Below are 20,962 nucleotides of genomic sequence, written 5' to 3'. Positions count from 1 at the left end.
GTCTCTACTAACCACCCCCTACAGGACAGTCCCTACTAACCACCCCCTACAGGACAGTCTCTACTAACCACCCCCTACAGGACAGTCCCTACTAACCACCCCCTACAGGACAGTCTCTACTAACCACCCCCTACAGGACAGTCTCTACTAACCACCCCCTACAGGTCAGTCCCTACTAACCACCCCCTACAGGACAGTCTCTACTAACCACCCCCTACAGGACAGTCTCTACTAACCACCCCCTACAGGTCAGTCCCTACTAACCACCCCCTACAGGACAGTCCCTACTAACCACCCCCAACAGGACAGTCTCTACTAACCACCCCCAACAGGACAGTCCCTACTAACCACCCCCTACAGGACAGTCCCTACTAACCACCCCCAACAGGACAGTCTCTACTAACCACCCCCTACAGGACAGTCCCTACTAACCACCCCCAACAGGACAGTCTCTACTAACCACCCCCAACAGGACAGTCCCTACTAACCACCCCCTACAGGACAGTCTCTACTAACCACCCCCTACAGGTCAGTCCCTACTAACCACCCCCTACAGGACAGTCTCTACTAACCACCCCCTACAGGACAGTCTCTACTAACCACCCCCTACAGGTCAGTCCCTACTAACCACCCCCTACAGGACAGTCCCTACTAACCACCCCCAACAGGACAGTCTCTACTAACCACCCCCAACAGGACAGTCCCTACTAACCACCCCCTACAGGACAGTCCCTACTAACCACCCCCAACAGGACAGTCTCTACTAACCACCCCCTACAGGACAGTCCCTACTAACCACCCCCTACAGGACAGTCTCTACTAACCACCCCCTACAGGTCAGTCCCTACTAACCACCCCCTACAGGACAGTCTCTACTAACCACCCCCTACAGGTCAGTCCCTACTAACCACCCCCAACAGGACAGTCTCTACTAACCACCCCCAACAGGACAGTCCCTACTAACCACCCCCTACAGGACAGTCCCTACTAACCACCCCCTACAGGACAGTCTCTACTAACCACCCCCTACAGGACAGTCCCTACTAACCACCCCCTACAGGACAGTCTCTACTAACCACCCCCTACAGGACAGTCTCTACTAACCACCCCCTACAGGTCAGTCCCTACTAACCACCCCCAGCAGGACAGTCCCTACTAACCACCCCCTACAGGACAGTCCCTACTAACCACCCCCTACAGGACAGTCTCTACTAACCACCCCCTACAGGTCAGTCTCTACAAACAGTTTCTCCTGATCCTTTAGTGATAGTCGACTACAGTGCGGGCCAGACAGATTTACCAGAAACCCGTTGCTATAGTTACCTCTCTCTCCCTCAGGCCTGGGCCGAGAACAAAGTCCCTCTGGCGCCCCCTTCAGACATGAACATGGAGCGGCCCCTGGACCAAGGACCGGGCCCCAAGAGGAACCAATCAGAGCTCGACCAGGACATGGCATCTCTGCAGTACACCAACCCAGGACTACTACAGGTACTACAGTACTACTGCATCTCTGCAGTACACCAACCCAGGACTACTACAGGTACTACAATACTACTGCATCTCTGCAGTACACCAACCCAGGACTACTACAGGTACTACAATACTACTGCATCTCTGCAGTACACCAACCCAGGACTACTACAGGTACTACAGTACTACTGCATCTCTGCAGTACACCAACCCAGGACTACTACAGGTACTACAATACTACTGCATCTCTGCAGTACACCAACCCAGGACTACTACAGGTACTACAATACTACTGCATCTCTGCAGTACACCAACCCAGGACTACTACAGGTACTACAATACTACTGCATCTCTGCAGTACACCAACCCAGGACTACTACAGGTACTACAGTACTACTGCATCTCTGCAGTACACCAACCCAGGACTACTACAGGTACTACAGTACTACTGCATCTCTGCAGTACACCAACCCAGGACTACTACAGGTACTACAGTACTACTGCATCTCTGCAGTACACCAACCCAGCACTACTACAGGTACTACAGTACTACTGCATCTCTGCAGTACATGAACCCAGGACTACTACAGGTACTACAGTACTACTGCATCTCTGCAGTACACCAACCCAGGACTACTACAGGTACTACAGTACTACTGCATCTCTGCAGTACACCAACCCAGGACTACTACAGGTACTACAGTACTACTGCATCTCTGCAGTACACGAACCCAGGACTACTACAGGTACTACAGTACTACTGCATCTCTGCAGTACACGAACCCAGGACTACTACAGGTACTACAGTACTACTGCATCTCTGCAGTACATGAACCCAGGACTACTACAGGTACTACAGTACTACTGCATCTCTGCAGTACACCAACCCAGGACTACTACAGGTACTACAGTACTACTGCATCTCTGCAGTACACGAACCCAGGACTACTACAGGTACTACAGTACTACTGCATCTCTGCAGTACATGAACCCAGGACTACTACAGGTACTACAGTACTACTGCATCTCTGCAGTACACCAACCCAGGACTACTACAGGTACTACAGTACTACTGCATCTCTGCAGTACATGAACCCAGGACTACTACAGGTACTACAGTACTACTGCATCTCTGCAGTACACGAACCCAGGACTACTACAGGTACTACAGTACTACTGCATCTCTGCAGTACATGAACCCAGGACTACTACAGGTACTACAGTACTACTGCATCTCTGCAGTACACCAACCCAGGACTACTACAGGTGCTACAGTACTACTGCATCTCTGCAGTACACCAACCCAGGACTACTACAGGTACTACAGTACTACTGCATCTCTGCAGTACACCAACCCAGGACTACTACAGGTACTACAGTACTACTGCATCTCTGCAGTACACCAACCCAGGACTACTACAGGTACTACAGTACTACTGCATCTCTGCAGTACACGAACCCAGGACTACTACAGGTACTACAATACTACTGCATCTCTGCAGTACACCAACCCAGGACTACTACAGGTACTACAGTACTACTGCATCTCTGCAGTACACCAACCCAGGACTACTACAGGTACTACAGTACTACTGCATCTCTGCAGTACACCAACCCAGGACTACTACAGGTACTACAGTACTACTGCATCTCTGCAGTACACGAACCCAGGACTACTACAGGTACTACAGTACTACTGCATCTCTGCAGTACATGAACCCAGGACTACTACAGGTACTACAGTACTACTGCATCTCTGCAGTACACCAACCCAGGACTACTACAGGTACTACAATACTACTGCATCTCTGCAGTACACGAACCCAGGACTACTACAGGTACTACAATACTACTGCATCTCTGCAGTACATGAACCCAGGACTACTACAGGTACTACAGTACTACTGCATATATATACATATATATGTATACATATATATATATATATATATGTATACACACATATATATATATATACGTATATACATATATATATATACATATACATGTATACATATATATATATGTATACATATATATATATATATATGTATACACACATATATATATATATACGTATATACATATATATATATATATACATATACATGTACACATATATATATGTATATGTATACATATATATACATATATATGTGTACATGTATATGTATATGTATATATATATATATATGTATACATATATATATATATATATGTGTACATGTATATGTATATATATATATATATATGTATACATATACATATATATATATGTGTACATGTATATGTATATATATATATATATGTATACATATACATATATATATATGTGTACATGTATATGTATATATATATATATATGTGTGTATATTTGTAGGGTGACGTCAGAGATGATAAAGTCCGGTTATTTGTAGTGAGTCTAACGTGACGTTTGGGAGAAAAACAAAAAAGCTAAAAACTCTTTAAATCAAACTAGTTTCTGATGTTTGACCGTTTTCAAATGTGAATCACGTTTCTGCCCAAACTCACTGATTTGGAAAATGAGCCATTTTGTGTTTTTGATGTTGTGAATAAAAATTTTAAATATTTTATATTTATCAAAATACTTTAATGTTTTGGTATTTATATAATACAGTTTTGAGCAGAACTGAAGTGGATGAATTCTGTAAAAACATAATTCTGTAAAAACATAATTCTGTAAAAACATAATTCTGTAAAAACATACTTCTGTAAAAAACATACTTCTGTAAAAACATAATTCTGTAAAAACATAAATCTGTAAAAACATAAATCTGTAAAAACATAAATCTGTAAAAACATACTTCTGTAAAAACATAATTCTGTAAAAACATAAATCTGTAAAAACATAAATCTGTAAAAACATAAATCTGTAAAAACATAAATCTGTAAAAACATAAATCTGTAAAAACATAAATCAGTAAAAACATAATTCTGTAAAAACATAAATCTGTAAAAACATAAATCTGTAAAAACATAATTCAGTAAAAACATAAATCTGTAAAAACATAAATCTGTAAAAACATAATTCTGTAAAAACATAATTCTGTAAAACATAATTCTGTGTGAACATAACACTCTGTCTCTGCAGCAGATGAAGATGAACCCGGACATGGGGCCTCCTCCAGGCCCTGGGGGGCCCATGGGACAGTTTCCAGGAGGCCCTGGTCCTGGGGGGCCTCCGCAGGGCTTCAACCCCAACATGGGCCCTGGGGGCCCTCCCTTCATGGGCCCAGGGCCGATGGGGCCCCCGGACATGCAGCGCCACCCCGGGCCACCGAGGGGCATGGGCCCCCAGGGGCCGCACGGCATGGGCCCCCCCAGGGGCATGATGGGCCACCCTCCCAGAGGCATGGGCCCACACGACCCCCAGATGGGCCCCCAGGGAAACATGATGGGGCCCCCCAGGAACCATGGCCCCAACAACTACATGCAGGGCCCCCCCGGAAACATGGGCCCCCAAGGAAACATGGGGCCTCAGGGAAACATGGGCCCTCAGGGAAACATGGGCCCTCAGGGGCCCTTCATGCACCAGGTGAGTCAGTGTTGTGTCTTATCTCATCGACCGCAGGGATTATCATAGTGCTTTTATTGTGAAAATCCCCCTTACGTTGTATTCTGGAGCTTTTATTGTGAAAATCCCCCTTGTGTGGTATTATAGTGCTTTTATTGTGAAAATCCCCCTTGCGTTGTATTATAGTGCTTTTATTGTGAAAATCCCCCTTACGTTGCATTATAGTGCTTTTATTGTGAAAATCCCCCTTGCGTTGTATTATAGTGCTTTTATTGTGAAAATCCCCCTTGCGTTGTATTATAGTGCTTTTATTGTGAAAATCCCCCTTACGTTGCATTATAGTGCTTTTATTGTGAAAATCCCCCTTGTGTGGTATTATAGTGCTTTTATTGTGAAAATCCCTGTTTAGTTGTATTCTGGAGCTTTTATTGTGAAGAAACTGAACCCACATTAATAACTGTCCTTCTCTTCCAGGGCCAGAACTCGGGGCCCATAATGCACGGAATGGGCCCCCAGGGAAACATGGGCCCCCAGGGGCCTAACAAAGGTAAGAGTCTGTGACTTTCTTAAAGAACGTGTAAAGTTCCCAGTTTCCTGAACGCACCGTCAGTCTCTTTAAGTGTAAAGTTCTAACCGGCTCATGTTGCAGACCCCAGGGGCCCCCCGCCCAACCACCACATGGGCCCCCCTCAGGATCAGTACTGGGAGAACCAGGACTACGACGGGGGCCAGGACTTCCAGGAGAACTGGGGGGGCCCCGGCTTCAGGGGCCGAGGCCACAGGGGCAACGGAAACTGGGGGAACCGCGGCTTCAGAGGAGGGCCCCGCGGTGGGGGCCCCAACAGAGGCTTTCAGGAGGACTTCGGGGGTCAGGACGAAGGTTACGACGGGTCGGAGGACATGGGCCGAGGCTGGGACAACAGCAGAGGGAGGCCCCCCAGAGGAGGCGGGCCCCCCAGAGGAGGAGGTCAGTGATACGGCCCTGTAGCACTTACAGTTGTAAAGTTTACACACCCTGAGTTTGTCGGCCATTTTCACTCAGTTAGTGTTTGTGTCAAGTTCAACGATCCGGCTCCGCGTTTTACTGTGGCAGTAAACATGATCCGGCTCCGTGTTTTACTGTGGGAATAAGCATGATCCAGCTCCGTGTTTTACTGTAGGAATAAACATGATCCGGCTCCGTGTTTTACTGTAGGAATAAGCCAGATCCGGCTCCGTGTTTTACTGTAGGAATAAACATGATCCGGCTCCGTGTTTTACTGTAGGAATAAGCCAGATCCGGCTCCGTGTTTTACTGTAGGAATAAGCATGATCCGGCTCCGTGTTTTACTGTAGGAATAAGCCAGATCCGGCTCCGTGTTTTACTGTGGGAATAAGCATGATCCGGCTCCGTGTTTTACTGTAGGAATAAGCATGATCCGGCTCCGTGTTTTATTGTAGGAATAAACATGATCCGGCTCCGTGTTTTACTGTGGGAATAAACATGATCCGGCTCCGTGTTTTCCTGTAGGAATAAACATGATCCGGCTCCGTGTTTTACTGTGGGAATAAACATGATCCGGCTCCGTGTTTTACTGTGGGAATAAACATGATCCGGCTCCGTGTTTTCCTGTAGGAATAAACATGATCCGGCTCCGTGTTTTCCTGTAGGAATAAACATGATCCGGCTCCGTGTTTTACTGTAGGAATAAACATGATCCGGCTCCGTGTTTTCCTGTGGGAATAAACATGATCCGGCTCCGTGTTTTCCTGTGGGAATAAACATGATCCGGCTCCGTGTTTTACTGTAGGAATAAACATGATCCGGCTCCGTGTTTTACTGTAGGAATAAGCCAGATCCGGCTCCGTGTTTTCCTGTGGGAGTAAACATGATCCGGCTCCGTGTTTTACTGTGGGAGTAAACATGATCCGGCTCCGTGTTTTACTGTAGGAATAAGCATGATCCGGCTCCGTGTTTTACTGTAGGAATAAACATGATCCGGCTCCGTGTTTTCCTGTGGGTGGGGCCAGGATCAGGGTGTGTAAACTTCAGAGCTCTTATGTATATGTGTCAGAGACTAACCTCTGCGTCTGCAGGGCACGAGGGCTTCCAGGGGCCCATGATGGACGGAGGGGGCCGAGGGGGCTCACTACAGGGCATGGACATGGCCTCTCTGCCCCCCAGGAAACGGCCCTGGCAGGACGGCCCCGGGAACGAGGCCATGGAGGGCCCTGAAGGTGAATGTCACAGTGTGTTTGTGTTATTTAAGGGGGGGGGGCTCTGCTGCCTCATTAATATGCATGATGTCATCAAAAGTATCGTATCGTCCCGCAAAATATGGCGATATATCGGAAAATGGCTGTATCGGCACACGTGTTTGTGACGGCAGAAAACAAAACAGCATTTTTACATATGTGATCTTACCTGTCTGGTCCTCACGCGTGTCCTCAGTCACGGAAACACAGACAGCGTTAGCATTAGCCTCTGCTCCTCTATAGCGTTAGCATTAGCCTCTGCTCCTCTATAGCGTTAATATTAGCCTCTGCTCCTCTATAGCGTTAGCGTTAGCCTCTGCTCCTCTATAGCGTTAATATTAGCCTCTGCTCCTCTATAGCGTTAGCGTTAGCCTCTGCTCCTCTATAGCGTTAGCGTTAGCCTCTGCTCCTCTATAGCGTTAGCATTAGCCTCTGCTCCTCTATAGCGTTAGCATTATCCTCTGCTCCTCTATAGCGTTAGCATTAGCCTCTGCTCCTCTATAGCGTTAGCATTAGCCTCTGCTCCTCTATAGCGTTAGTATTAGGCTCTGCTCCTCTATAGCGTTAGCATTAGCCTCTGCTCCTCTATAGCGTTAGCATTAGCCTCTGCTCCTCTATAGCGTTAGCATTAGCCTCTGCTCCTCTATAGCGTTAATATTAGCCTCTGCTCCTCTATAGCGTTAATATTAGCCTCTGCTCCTCTATAGCGTTAGCGTTAGCCTCTGCTCCTCTATAGCGTTAGCATTAGCCTCTCCTCTATAGCGTTAGCGTTAGCCTCTGCTCCTCTATAGCGTTAGCCTCTGCTCCTCTATAGCGTTAGCCTCTGCTCCTCTATAGCGTTAGCGTTAGCCTCTCCTCCTCTATAGCGTTAGCGTTAGCCTCTGCTCCTCTATAGCGTTAGCGTTAGCCTCTGCTCCTCTATAGCGTTAGCGTTAGCCTCTGCTCCTCTATAGCGTTAGCATTAGCCTCTCCTCCTCTATAGCGTTAGCGTTAGCCTCTGCTCCTCTATAGCGTTAGCGTTAGCCTCTGCTCCTCTATAGCGTTAGCGTTAGCCTCTGCTCCTCTATAGCGTTAGCATTAGCCTCTGCTCCTCTATAGCGTTAGCATTAGCCTCTGCTCCTCTATAGCGTTAGCGTTAGCCTCTGCTCCTCTATAGCGTTAGCGTTAGCCTCTGCTCCTCTATAGCGTTAGCGTTAGCCTCTGCTCCTCTATAGCGTTAGCATTAGCCTCTGCTCCTCTATAGCGTTAGCATTAGCCTCTGCTCCTCTATAGCGTTAGCATTAGCCTCTGCTCCTCTATAGCGTTAGCGTTAGCCTCTCCTCCTCTATAGCGTTAGCGTTAGCCTCTGCTCCTCTATAGCGTTAGCGTTAGCCTCTCCTCCTCTATAGCGTTAGCGTTAGCCTCTGCTCCTCTATAGCGTTAGCATTAGCCTCTGCTCCTCTATAGCGTTAGCATTAGCCTCTCCTCCTCTATAGCGTTAGCATTAGCCTCTGCTCCTCTATAGCGTTAGCATTAGCCTCTCCTCCTCTATAGCGTTAGCGTTAGCCTCTGCTCCTTTATAGCGTTAGCATTATCCTCTGCTCCTCTATAGCGTTAGCGTTAGCCTCTGCTCCTCTATAGCGTTAGCGTTAGCCTCTGCTCCTCTATAGCGTTAGCCTCTGCTCCTCTATAGCGTTAGCGTTAGCCTCTGCTCCTCTATAGCGTTAGCCTCTGCTCCTCTATAGCGTTAGCGTTAGCCTCTGCTCCTCTATAGCGTTAGCATTAGCCTCTGCTCCTCTATAGCGTTAGCCTCTGCTCCTCTATAGCGTTAGCATTAGCCTCTGCTCCTCTATAGCGTTAGCGTTAGCGTCTGCTCCTCTATAGCGTTAGCATTAGCCTCTGCTCCTCTATAGCGTTAGCCTCTGCTCCTCTATAGCGTTAGCATTAGCCTCTGCTCCTCTATAGCGTTAGCGTTAGCCTCTGCTCCTCTGTAGCGTTAGCGTTAGCCTCTGCTCCTCTGTAGCGTTAGCGTTAGCCTCTGCTCCTCTATAGCGTTAGCGTTAGCCTCTGCTCCTCTATAGCGTTAGCATTATCCTCTGCTCCTCTATAGCGTTAGCGTTAGCCTCTGCTCCTCTATAGCGTTAGCATTAGCCTCTGCTCCTCTATAGCGTTAGCATTAGCCTCTGCTCCTCTATAGCGTTAGCATTATCCTCTGCTCCTCTATAGCGTTAGCGTTAGTCTCTGCTCCTCTATTGCGTTAGCATTAGCCTCTGCTCCTCTATAGCGTTAGCGTTAGCCTCTGCTCCTCTATAGCGTTAGCGTTAGCCTCTGCTCCTCTATAGCGTTAGCGTTAGCCTCTGCTCCTCTATAGCATTAGCATTAGCCTCTGCTCCTCTATTGCGTTAGCGTTAGCCTCTGCTCCTCTATAGCGTTAGCGTTAGCCTCTGCTCCTCTATAGCGTTAGCATTAGCCTCTGCTCCTCTATAGCGTTAGCATTAACCTCTCTTCTATAGCGTTACCATTAGCCTCTGCTCCTCTATAGCGTTAGCGTTAGCCTCTGCTCCTCTCTAGCGTTAGCATTAGCCTCTCCCAGTATATTCCTATGGCTCCAAACCAGGTGCAGACAGAAGCTGCCGAGCTCTTCCAAAAGGGGAACTATATTGTAAGGCGTAATAATACAGGAGTAGTTCTACGTCTGCGCGGTAATATCTTCACTTTACAGCGCGGACGTAGAACTACTCCTGGTATTGGAGCCATAGGAACATACTGGGAGAGGCTAATGCTAACGCTATAGAGGAGCAGAGGATAACGCTAACGCTATAGAGGAGCAGAGGCTAATGCTAACGCTATAGAGGAGCAGAGGCTAATGCTAACGCTATAGAGGAGCAGAGGCTAAATGCTAACGCTATAGAGGAGCAGGGGCTAAATGCTAACGCTGTCTGTGTTTACGTGACTGAGCACACGCGTGAAGACCAGACAGGTACACATGAACTCGTCTAAGGTAAGAACATGTCTGGAGAAACAGTCCCCTGTTCCTTTATGGGTCTGGAGTCCAGATAAAGTCAGTCACTACAGGAAAACAAAGAACTATTCACCTTGTTATGGGCGGCACGGTGGCGCAGCAGTTAGCACTCACGCCTCACAGCAAGAAGGTCCCGGGTTCGATTCCCACCTGGACGGGCCGTTCTGTGTGGAGTTTGCATGTTCTCCCCGTGTCTGTGTAGGTTTCCTCCGGTTAATCTCAGTGGGTCAATGATAAAAAATAATAAATAAATATTCCAGAGGTTCGTGTGGGCGTCGCCATGAATTGGTCCCGCCCCTTTTCTCCTATGTGTAACATGGAGCAGGAGAATCCACATAAAACCAGTCACTCCACGAAAACAAAGCCGTTTTCAGGCAGAGAAACGCTGCAGCGTCGACATGTCGTACTCAAATCCATCGACTAAACTTCAGGTTTGAGCGGAGAATGTTTTCCAACGCAGATCAGAAGGGAATAGTTTCTGGAATATCGGTGTTTGAAGGAAATGGTCTTTCTTTGCCCAGATGTTTGAGGTTTTAATGATGGGCCATCGACATGTGGAAGACCTGGTGATTCTGTGTAAAGTTGAAGCTGTTCTTTATCCATGACAAAGAAAAGAAACCATTAAAAACCCTTAAAAATCCTTAAATCCTTAAATCCTCTGCTGTGTCCGGTTTGTCGTTGTTTCTGACGCTGAACTGTTTCCTCAGGTCGCCCCAGAGAAGACGGAGGCTTCGGGCCCCCGGGACGAGGCCGCGGTTGGGGCCCCAGAGGAGGCAGAGGAGGGCCCCCCATGAGAGGGCCCCCCAGAGGCCGGGGCCGGTAGTGCCCTGGGCCCCGGACTCTGGGGCCGTGACTGAGCAGAGACTGAAACAGAGACTCATGAAATGAACCGTGTAAAGTTTAGATGTTTTTTTTTTTGTAAAATAAACCTGTGTCACATGATCCACACGCGACTCCTGCAGCCAATCACAGCGCAGCTCCTCCCACTGCAGCCAATCACAGTGCAGCCCCTCCCACCGCAGCCAATCACAGTGCAGCCCCTCCCACCGCAGCCAATCACAGCGCAGCTCCTCCCACCGCAGCCAATCACAGCGCAGCTCCTCCCACCGCAGCCAATCACAGCGCAGCTCCTCCCACCGCAGCCAATCACAGCGCAGCTCCTCCCACTGCAGCCAATCACAGCGCAGCTCCTCCCACTGCAGCCAATCACAGCGCAGCTCCTCCCACCGCAGCCAATCACAGCGCAGCTCCTCCCACCGCAGCCAATCACAGCGCAGCTCCTCCCACTGCAGCCAATCACAGCGCAGCTCCTCCCACCGCAGCCAATCACAGCGCAGCCCCTCCCACTGCAGCCAATCACAGCGCAGCTCCTTTTTCAGCCGCTGTGACCGTGGACCAATCAGAGCAGAGATCCAGGAAACATGGATTTATTCAAACGTGTCTTGTTTTGTCACAGGTGAGTTTCTGCAGTGTTTTTCTACATGAACTAGTTCAAAGTTCAGTTCACACATTTCAAAATGAACCAGTTCATTCATTGTTCATAATTGTTTATAGTTAATAGTTCGTTCATAGTTGTTTTTTTGTTTTTTTTGCTGTGAGCTGTTATTCAGGCATGAAAACGGGTCAGGGTGAAATAGGTGAGAAGTTTATTTCTCCTCTCAGGGAAATATCTTTATATTCCATGTCTTAAAGCAACAATCTGAGGTATTTTGAGATGCATTCTTGCCGACCTTGGCAGAGCTGGAGAAAGTTCAGCCACGAGTCAAACACATCACGGCCTCACTTAGTGTTAAAGCTCTTTATGTCACTGTTTCAGAGTGGATTTTGGAAATCTTTGCTAATCATATTTTATTTTATTTTATTATTTTATTACTAAATTCTTAGTGGAAAATGAAGCTACAGATATTCAATTGCATTTGTGTTAATTTGTAAATGAATCATGTGAATAAGATTGTTTTAGGAGCTCATTTTTAGTTAAAAAACTCCACATTGTGTCTTTATGTAAATGAGCGGCACCGTGAGGAGCAGAGACAGACGTTACACAAGAGAAACTCGCTTCATAGCCTCACACTGGCTGCTGCGGCACAGTGAGGAGCTGCTGGTGACCGGTGTGCCCGGGCCTGTGTGCCAGGGCCTGTGTGGGGGCCTGTGTGCCAGGGCCTGTGTGCCAGGGCCTGCACCGGGGCCTGTGCCAGGGCCTGTGTGCCAGGGCCTGTGCCGGGGCCTGTGCCAGGGCCTGTGTGCCGGGGCCTGTGTGCCGGGGCCTGTGTGGGGGCCTGTGTGCCAGGGCCTGTGTGCCAGGGCCTGCACCGGGGCCTGTGCCAGGGCCTGTGTGCCAGGGCCTGTGCCGGGGCCTGTGCCAGGGCCTGTGTGCCGGGGCCTGTGTGCCGGGGCCTGTGTGGGGGCCTGTGTGCCAGGGCCTGTGTGCCAGGGCCTGCACCGGGGCCTGTGCCAGGGCCTGTGCCAGGGCCTGTACCGGGGCCTGTGCCGGGGCCTGTGCCAGGGCCTGTGTGCCGGGGCCTGTGTGCCGGGGCCTGTGTGGGGGCCTGTGTGCCAGGGCCTGTGTGCCAGGGCCTGCACCGGGGCCTGTGCCAGGGCCTGTGCCAGGGCCTGTACCGGGGCCTGTGCCGGGGCCTGTGCCAGGGCCTGTGTGCCGGGGCCTGTGTGCCGGGGCCTGTGTGGGGGCCTGTGTGCCAGGGCCTGTGCCGGGGCCTGTGCCAGGGCCTGTGCCGGGGCCATAAACAGCAGAGTCACCGCCACAGAACTGGACACAGTCGGGCCGTGGGCGCGGGGGCGGAGCTACACCATAGACCCGGAGTTTAGAACCGCTGGTAAACTTGACGGCTCGTCGGGGTTTTATAATCACTGATCCACGGTCTTAAATCACAGATATAAGAATCTGGCTCCAGAATGAAAGACCGTAAAAAGAACGGGAAATGCCGTTCACAGACACAGGATGAACACGTTCATGGTTTCAGACCGTAATCCTGTGCGTTCAAGTTCACGTTCGGCCGAAATGTGAACGCGTTCATGAACATCACTGGTTTTCTGTTATTAACCTCTTAAACCCAGAGCATTGTCCCCGGTTCAGCTTTACCCAAATCTAAAAGGTCAGAGTAACTTCACGTCGTGGTCACGTGATTGAACTTTTTCGTCGTTTTCGTTACTAAAACTGCACCGAAAAGTCCATGAAGCAGAAACACCGTTTGGCGTTTTTATCCTGGTTTAGTCTCGTCTCTGTCGCTCTTTGGACTGTTTTAGTTTCTAGATTTGGGTAAAGACGAACTGTAGAAAATGTGCTGAGCTCAGGCGGAGGTCAGAGGTTAAAGATGCGCCTGCAGGGGGCGCTACAGGCCACAGTGATGAGTCTTATTTAATCCTAAACTCTTTGTCCCACTTCAGTCCAGGCGACAGCTTCAAAACATTTAACAGTTTGTTTCCACTTGTTATTGGACACACGGACAGGAAGTGACACAGAAACCGTTTTAACTGTTGCCGTGACGACCAGGTGACGTCAAACTGAACTTTACCTTTAATGAAACTTCTTTCACCTGAAGTTCAGCTTTACCCAAATCTAAAAGCAACAAAAAGCACGAAACATGACAAGTGAGAAAGAAGGTATGAAAGGTCTTGGCTTTCAAATGAGATTTGGGTAAAAACCTTTAATAAAGAGGCTTTAGTTTCATCACAAACAAACGAGGCTGAAACAAACCATTTCAAAACTTTGATTTATTCAATGAGGCTCCGATGTAAAAATATCGGCCAAAGGATTTAACTACAGAACGCTCACTTCCTGTCCAGGAACGCTCACTTCCTGTCCAGGCCTGTGGAGAGTCCAACATGACAAACTGATTCTGTTCAAAGTTGTTCAAACAAATGTGTGAAACTGATGTAAATGTTTTAGATTTAACTCAATGACGGGAACTTCCCTTTAAAGACATTTAAGGCCTTGGTTTTGGCACAAATGAAGTCGACCTGAAAGAAACCGTCACATGTTCAAACTTGGCGCCACCGTCTGGACTGTTAACTCCTCCCCCTCCTCCTGATTGGACCAGCTGGTTCACAGGAAACTTGTCTCATTGGTCGAAGTCCACAAAGGGCGGGACTTTAGAAACATTAAATACGATTTATGTTACGTCGAATTTCAGATCCACGAGACACGTGTGGACAGGAAGTGGGCGTTACCCTTCACTGGCCAACAGGAAGTGGGCGTTACCCTTCACTGGCCAACAGGAAGTGGGCGTTACCCTTCACTGGCCAACAGGAAGTTAGCAGCTAGCCAAAAGTGCTCTGTGCGGCCGCTCTGGGCCCGCGGGCCACACTTTAAACCTGTTTCAGCGGCTTCATAACTACAGAGAAACATTGGTCTGGAATGTGCAAACAGCGCCACCTACAGGCAGTCATTATTATTACTCTGATTTAAAACTACATCTTCACATCGTTAGACTCGAGTCAGTAAAGCTTGATTTACTCCAGATGCCCCGACACCAAATGTTCACTTTAACAAAGCTCCTTTGGCTCCGCCCATTTCCCCAGAGGCTCATGGTCCGGCCGCGGCCTCAGGTCCATGGCTCCGCCCCTCAGACGGGCATGGCTCCGCCCCTCAGATGGGCATGGCTCCGCCCCTGACGCTCCTCTTTAAGGCCGACGCCGCTAACCCGCCCATGAAGCGCATCCCGGCGGCTCCTCCTGGTAACAGCGACACCACAGCCCCGAGGATCACCGCCACCTGCAGGAGAGAGGAGGTATTACACCTGCAGGAGAGAGGGGGCGTTACACTGGGTCTGCACATGGTGTCACAGCGACCAGGAACTAGAGGTCTGCGCGGTACCGATTTTTCAGTCCCGCCCCCGCATGGTGCAGTACCGCTCCCGCCCGCATCCCGCAAAGGATTGTAATTTTTATTCCCGCTCCCGCCCGCAAAAATCCCGCAGTATGCAAAATGGGGACGTTTGCCCTGCAGGAGTCATGACCAGTGCAGGAAGACGTGTGGACAGACCTCGGGCCGGGCACACGGGGCAGAGCAGAGACGTCTCGCTCCGCCCTGCTCTCCCCTGACTCATTGGGCTCTTGCCAAATCCGGTTACACAAAAAGCAAATCAGCTCTGGCCTGTCCATACAGCCTTGTGTATAATAGAGGTTTGTCACGGTGTATGGGACAGTCACACCAGTTCAACCCCAAACTAAGCTATGCTCCTGTCACTGTGTAGCATCAAACACAGAATCTACCAAGACAAACACACCAACAAACGCACGCGCTTCATGTCAGATAAGTCAGTGTAACAGCCGCACATTAAGGGCCGACTTTACTCCACAGAATAAACATAAAAACACTACACTCACTGTGCACTCGATCTTCTGGGTCAGTCCTCAGCTCCAGATGGAAAAACTTTATAATCCACAAACACAGGCCTGTCTCCACCTGCCATCGCCGCTTGTTTCACATGTCAAAAGTTGTAAATAAGCCTGAACTTCTCCATGATGAAGCTACTGTAACCACGCGCTGTTGTTTTGGTCAGTGGAGGCAGCGTGGGAGATGCATTCAGGGACCGTGAGAAGTGCGGGAAAGGCGCACTTCTCACGGTCCCTTTTTCCCCACAAACGCGGGGGAAATCGGGACAAATATATAACAGTGGGGTTCTCCAGCAGGGGGGGCAATAGGGGTGGCAGGGACTGGCTCCCAAACATCAGGAGGAACGACCACAGGAGGAGGAAAAGAAACTTCAGCACCGGAGGAGCAGCGGCAGAAGTGCGCACTTCTTACGGTCCCTGAACGCATCTCTCACACTGCCTCGCACAACAACAACAACAGCGCGTGGTTACAGGATCCACACCAGGGATAATAAGGCTTATTTACAACTTTTGACATGTAAAACAAGCGGTGATGGCGGTGATGTTTTGTGGATTATGCAAAAGAAGTTTTTCCAAATGGCGCTAATGACGACACGACAAGAGAGAATCATTGGATAAAAAGGTGAAGAGCAGCAAGTTCTACGACGGATCCCAGAAGATGGAGTGCACAGTGAGTGTTTTTATGCTTATTCTGTGCAGTAAAGTCTGGCTGAATGCCATGTTGCACTAACTCATTGCGCGTGCGTTTGTTGTTATGTGTTTGACAGATCCAGTCTGCGCTTGTCCGTGTTACGCAGTGACTGGAGCCTAAAACTGTATCACTGTTGAGCCTGAACACAGTGATTCTGCGGTACTAACGCTCTCGTTATCAAAATAGAATGAACAAATGAAATGAAAATGAAAAATGATTTAGTTTGCGGGACAGCAGTTTATCGTCCCACCCGCCCCCTCCCGCGCCCGCAATGAGCTTTAAAAATGTGTCCCGCGCCGCACTGTTTTGCGTTGGGTCCCGCGAGTCCCGCGGGAGTGCAGGGCTCTACCAGGAACTACGGCCCGGGGGCCAGAGGCGGCCCGTCCACCTGGGGTCACTCACCTGCACGGCGGCCCCCAGCGCGGTGAGGGCGGTGCTCTGCAGGCTCAGGGCGGCGTACAGCGTCCCACACAGCGCGGTGAGGTAGGCGGCGGCGGCGGGGGACGTGGGGAGGCCGTACAGCAGTTTGACGGGGCCTCTGAGCGTCGCCACGGCAGCGATGGCGAACACAGAACCCAATGACCACAGCAGAGCGAACTTCCGAGCGTAAAGAAGCAGCAGCGGAGCGTAAAGCGCCGCGAGCGCGAAGCACAGGGCGGAGAAGAGCGAGCACACGCCACAGGCGGCGAGACGCTGCCCCCGACTCAGACCTGGAACACAAGTACTACAGTAAGAGTACACAAGTACACACGGAGAAGAGCGAGCACACGCCACAGGCGGCGAGACGCTGCCCCCGACTCAGACCTGGAACACAAGTACACACAAGTACTGCATTACTGCAGGAAGAGCGAGCACACGCCACAGGCGGCGAGACGCTGCCCCCGACTCAGACCTGGAACACAAGTACACACAAGTACTGCATTACTGCAGGAAGAGCGAGCACACGCCACAGGCGGCGAGACGCTGCCCCCGACTCAGACCTGGAACACAAGTACTACAGTAAGAGTACACACAAGTACACACGGAGAAGAGCGAGCACACGCCACAGGCGGCGAGACGCTGCCCCCGACTCAGACCTGGAACACAAGTACTACAGTAAGAGTACACAAGTACACAGGGAGAAGAGCGAGCACACGCCACAGGCGGCCAGACGCTGCCCCCGACTCAGACCTGGAACACACACAATACTGCAGTAAGAGTACACAAGTACACACAAGTACTGCATTACTGCAGGAAGAGTACACACAAGTACACACAAGTACACACGGAGAAGAGCGAGCACACGCCACAGGCGGCGAGGCGCTGCCCCCGACTCAGACCTATAATACAAGTACTACAGTAAGAGTACACACAAGTACACAGGGAGAAGAGCGAGCACACGCCACAGGCGGCGAGACGCTGCCCCCGACTCAGACCTGGAACACAAGTACACACAATACTGCAGTAAGAGTACACAAGTACACACAAGTACTGCATTACTGCAGGAAGAGTACACACAAGTACACACAAGTACACACGGAGAAGAGCGAGCACACGCCACAGGCGGCGAGACGCTGCCCCCGACTCAGACCTGGAACACAAGTACACACAATACTGCAGTAAGAGTACACAAGTACACACGGAGAAGAGCGAGCACACGCCACAGGCGGCCAGACGCTGCCCCCGACTCAGACCTGGAATACAAGTACACACAAGTACACATAAGTACTGCAGTAAGAGTACACAAGTACACACGGAGAAGAGCGAGCACACGCCACAGGCGGCGAGGCGCTGCCCCCGACTCAGACCTGGAACACACACAAGTACTGCAGTAAGAGTACACAGGTACACACAATACTGCAGTAAGAGTACACAAGTACACACAAGTACACACGGAGAAGAGCGAGCACACGCCACAGGCGGCGAGACGCTGCCCCCGACTCAGACCTGCAATACAAGTACACACAAGTACACACAATACTGCAGTAAGAGTACACAAGTACACACGGAGAAGAGCGAGCACACGCCACAGGCGGCGAGACGCTGCCCCCGACTCAGACCTGGAACACAAGTACTACAGTAAGAGTACACAAGTACACACAAGTACACACGGAGAAGAGCGAGCACACGCCACAGGCGGCGAGACGCTGCCCCCGACTCAGACCTGGAACACAAGTACACACAAGTACACATAAGTACTGCAGTAAGAGTACACAAGTACACACGGAGAAGAGCGAGCACACGCCACAGGCGGCCAGACGCTGCCCCCGACTCAGACCTGGAACACAAGTACACACAATACTGCAGTAAGAGTACACAAGTACACACAATACTGCAGTAAGAGTACACAAGTACACACAATACTGCAGTAAGAGTACACAGGTACACACGGAGAAGAGCGAGCACACGCCACAGGCGGCGAGACGCTGCCCCCGACTCAGACCTGGAACACAAGTACACACAATACTGCAGTAAGAGTACACAAGTACACACAATACTGCAGTAAGAGTACACAAGTACACACAATACTGCAGTAAGAGTACACAGGTACACACGGAGAAGAGCGAGCACACGCCACAGGCGGCGAGGCGCTGCCCCCGACTCAGACCTGGAATACACACAATACTGCAGTAAGAGTACACAAGTACACACAATACTGCAGTAAGAGTACACAAGTACACACAAGTACACACAAGTACACACAAGTACACACGGAGAAGAGCGAGCACACGCCACAGGCGGCGAGACGCTGCCCCCGACTCAGACCTGGAACACACACAATACTGCAGTAAGAGTACACAGGTACCCTCAGGACGTGTCTGACATCGGGCGATTCGTGACGTCACTGTTTCCATATTTGAAATATTTGAATAAGTTTTTGTTACAAAGTGTATTTTAAAAACATGACAGTAAAGTACTAAAAAGTACTGCAGTAAAGTGAAGTATAAAGTACTACAGTAAAGTGAAGTATAAAGTACTGCAGTAAAGTGAAGTATAAAGTACTACAGTAAAGTGAAGTATAAAGTACTACAGTAAAGTGAAGTATACTACAGTAAAGTGAAGTATAAAGTACTGCAGTAAAGTGAAGTATAAAGTACTGCAGTAAAGTGAAGTATAAAGTACTACAGTAAAGTGAAGTATAAAGTACTGCAGTAAAGTGAAGTATAAAGTACTACAGTAAAGTGAAGTATACTACAGTAAAGTGAAGTATAAAGTACTACAGTAAAGTGAAGTATAAAGTACTGCAGTAAAGTGAAGTATAAAGTACTACAGTAAAGTGAAGTATAAAGTACTACAGTTAAGTGAAGTATAAAGTACTACAGTAAAGTGAAGTATAAAGTACTACAGTAAAGTGAAGTATACTACAGTAAAGTGAAGTATAAAGTACTACAGTAAAGTGAAGTATAAAGTACTACAGTAAAGTGAAGTATAAAGTACTACAGTAAAGTGAAGTATAAAGTACTACAGTAAAGTGAAGTATAAAGTACTACAGTAAAGTGAAGTATACTACAGTAAAGTGAAATATAAAGTACTGCAGTAAACTTAAGTATACTACAGTAAAGTGAAGTATAAAGTACTACAGTAAAGTGAAGTATAAAGTACTACAGTAAAGTGAAGTATACTACAGTAAAGTGAAGTATACTACAGTAAAGTGAAGTATAAAGTACTACAGTAAAGTGAAGTATACTACAGTAAAGTGAAGTATAAAGTACTACAGTAAAGTGAAGTATACTACAGTAAAGTGAAGTATACTACAGTAAAGTGAAGTATAAAGTACTACAGTAAAGTGAAGTATACTACAGTAAAGTGAAGTATAAAGTACTACAGTAAAGTGAAGTATACTACAGTAAAGTGAAGTATAAAGTACTGCAGTAAAGTGAAGTATAAAGTACTGCAGTAAAGTGAAGTATACTACAGTAAAGTGAAGTATAAAGTACTACAGTAAAGTGAAGTATAAAGTACTGCAGTAAAGTGAAGTACTGACCTCCTAAACACGGGTCCGGGTCTGAGGACCAAAGCCAGGAGGATCCGGCGGAGCTCGGCGCCTCCTGCTGCCGCTTGAAGGGACTGGACCAGCGGCCGAACCAGCCCCGTGAGGCCGGCTCCTCTTCCCCCACGTCCCCGAGGTCCAGGGCGGTGCTGGAGCCCGAGGGCACCGCGCTCCTGCCGGCCTTGGACTGGGCCAAGTACTGCTGCAGCTGCCGGTTCAGCTCCGTCATCACCGCGGAGGCTAACGGGGAGCTAACAGAGGCTAACGGGGAGCTAACAGGCTAACGGGGAGCTAACAGGCTAACGGGGAGCTAACAGAGGCTAACGGGGAGCTAACAGAGGCTAACGGGGGCTAATACGGGAGCTAACATGGGCTAACCACTCTCCCAAAGCCCGGGAACTGACCCAGACTCTAAAGCAAACCTGTGACCGCGGTTAACGGCAGGTCTGTTGAGTTTTGGAGCAGATATGTGCCGCTAACCACTCCGCCACCGATGTAAACAACAGGCTAACCAGAGCTAAAGGCTAACGGGGCGGAAGTGGCTCTTCTTCACGGCGGCCAAGAAACTTTTACACAAGTTTCCTGTGTTTGGGGAGACACACCGCCCCCTGCTGGCCTTTTACAGAGAGACTGACAGAAATCTGAGTTTCTGTCATTTTGTTTTTGTATAAACGTTTTAAGATGAAGTGTTTTAGATGAGGAGGCGAA

General features: G+C 49.1%; 2 protein-coding genes across 2 annotated transcripts in view; one reads left to right on the top strand and one right to left on the bottom strand.

The window, feature by feature from the left end:
- wdr33 (WD repeat domain 33) overlaps positions 1-11,187 on the top strand; it is a 44,078-nt gene extending 32,891 nt beyond the window's left edge. The window contains exons 14-19 of the mRNA XM_079583377.1: positions 1,339-1,488; positions 4,583-5,026; positions 5,480-5,552; positions 5,655-5,972; positions 7,082-7,222; positions 10,949-11,187. Of these exons, the coding sequence (XP_079439503.1) occupies positions 1,339-1,488; positions 4,583-5,026; positions 5,480-5,552; positions 5,655-5,972; positions 7,082-7,222; positions 10,949-11,064 (1,242 nt within the window). The 3' untranslated portion in view covers positions 11,065-11,187. The remainder of the gene's footprint in view (positions 1-1,338; positions 1,489-4,582; positions 5,027-5,479; positions 5,553-5,654; positions 5,973-7,081; positions 7,223-10,948) is intronic.
- Positions 11,188-14,844: 3,657 nt separating this feature from the next.
- On the bottom strand, positions 14,845-20,516 carry sft2d3 (SFT2 domain containing 3; the record flags this gene model as incomplete). The annotated part of the gene is made up of 3 exons (XM_079583370.1): positions 20,249-20,516; positions 16,687-16,994; positions 14,845-14,970 (listed from the first exon to the last, which is right to left on the bottom strand). The coding sequence occupies exons 1-3, from the start codon at positions 20,481-20,483 to the stop codon at positions 14,845-14,847; spliced, it is 669 nt and encodes a 222-aa protein (XP_079439496.1). The 5' UTR covers positions 20,484-20,516.
- Between the last annotated feature and the right edge of the window lie 446 nt (positions 20,517-20,962).

This window comes from Gobius niger (genome assembly GCF_951799975.1).
Source record: "Gobius niger genome assembly, contig: SCAFFOLD_50, whole genome shotgun sequence".
In the NCBI taxonomy this organism is placed as follows: Eukaryota; Metazoa; Chordata; class Actinopteri; order Gobiiformes; family Gobiidae; genus Gobius; species Gobius niger.
The sequence above is the reverse complement of the archived record's forward strand: the minus strand, read 5'-3'. Positions and strand labels throughout refer to the sequence as shown.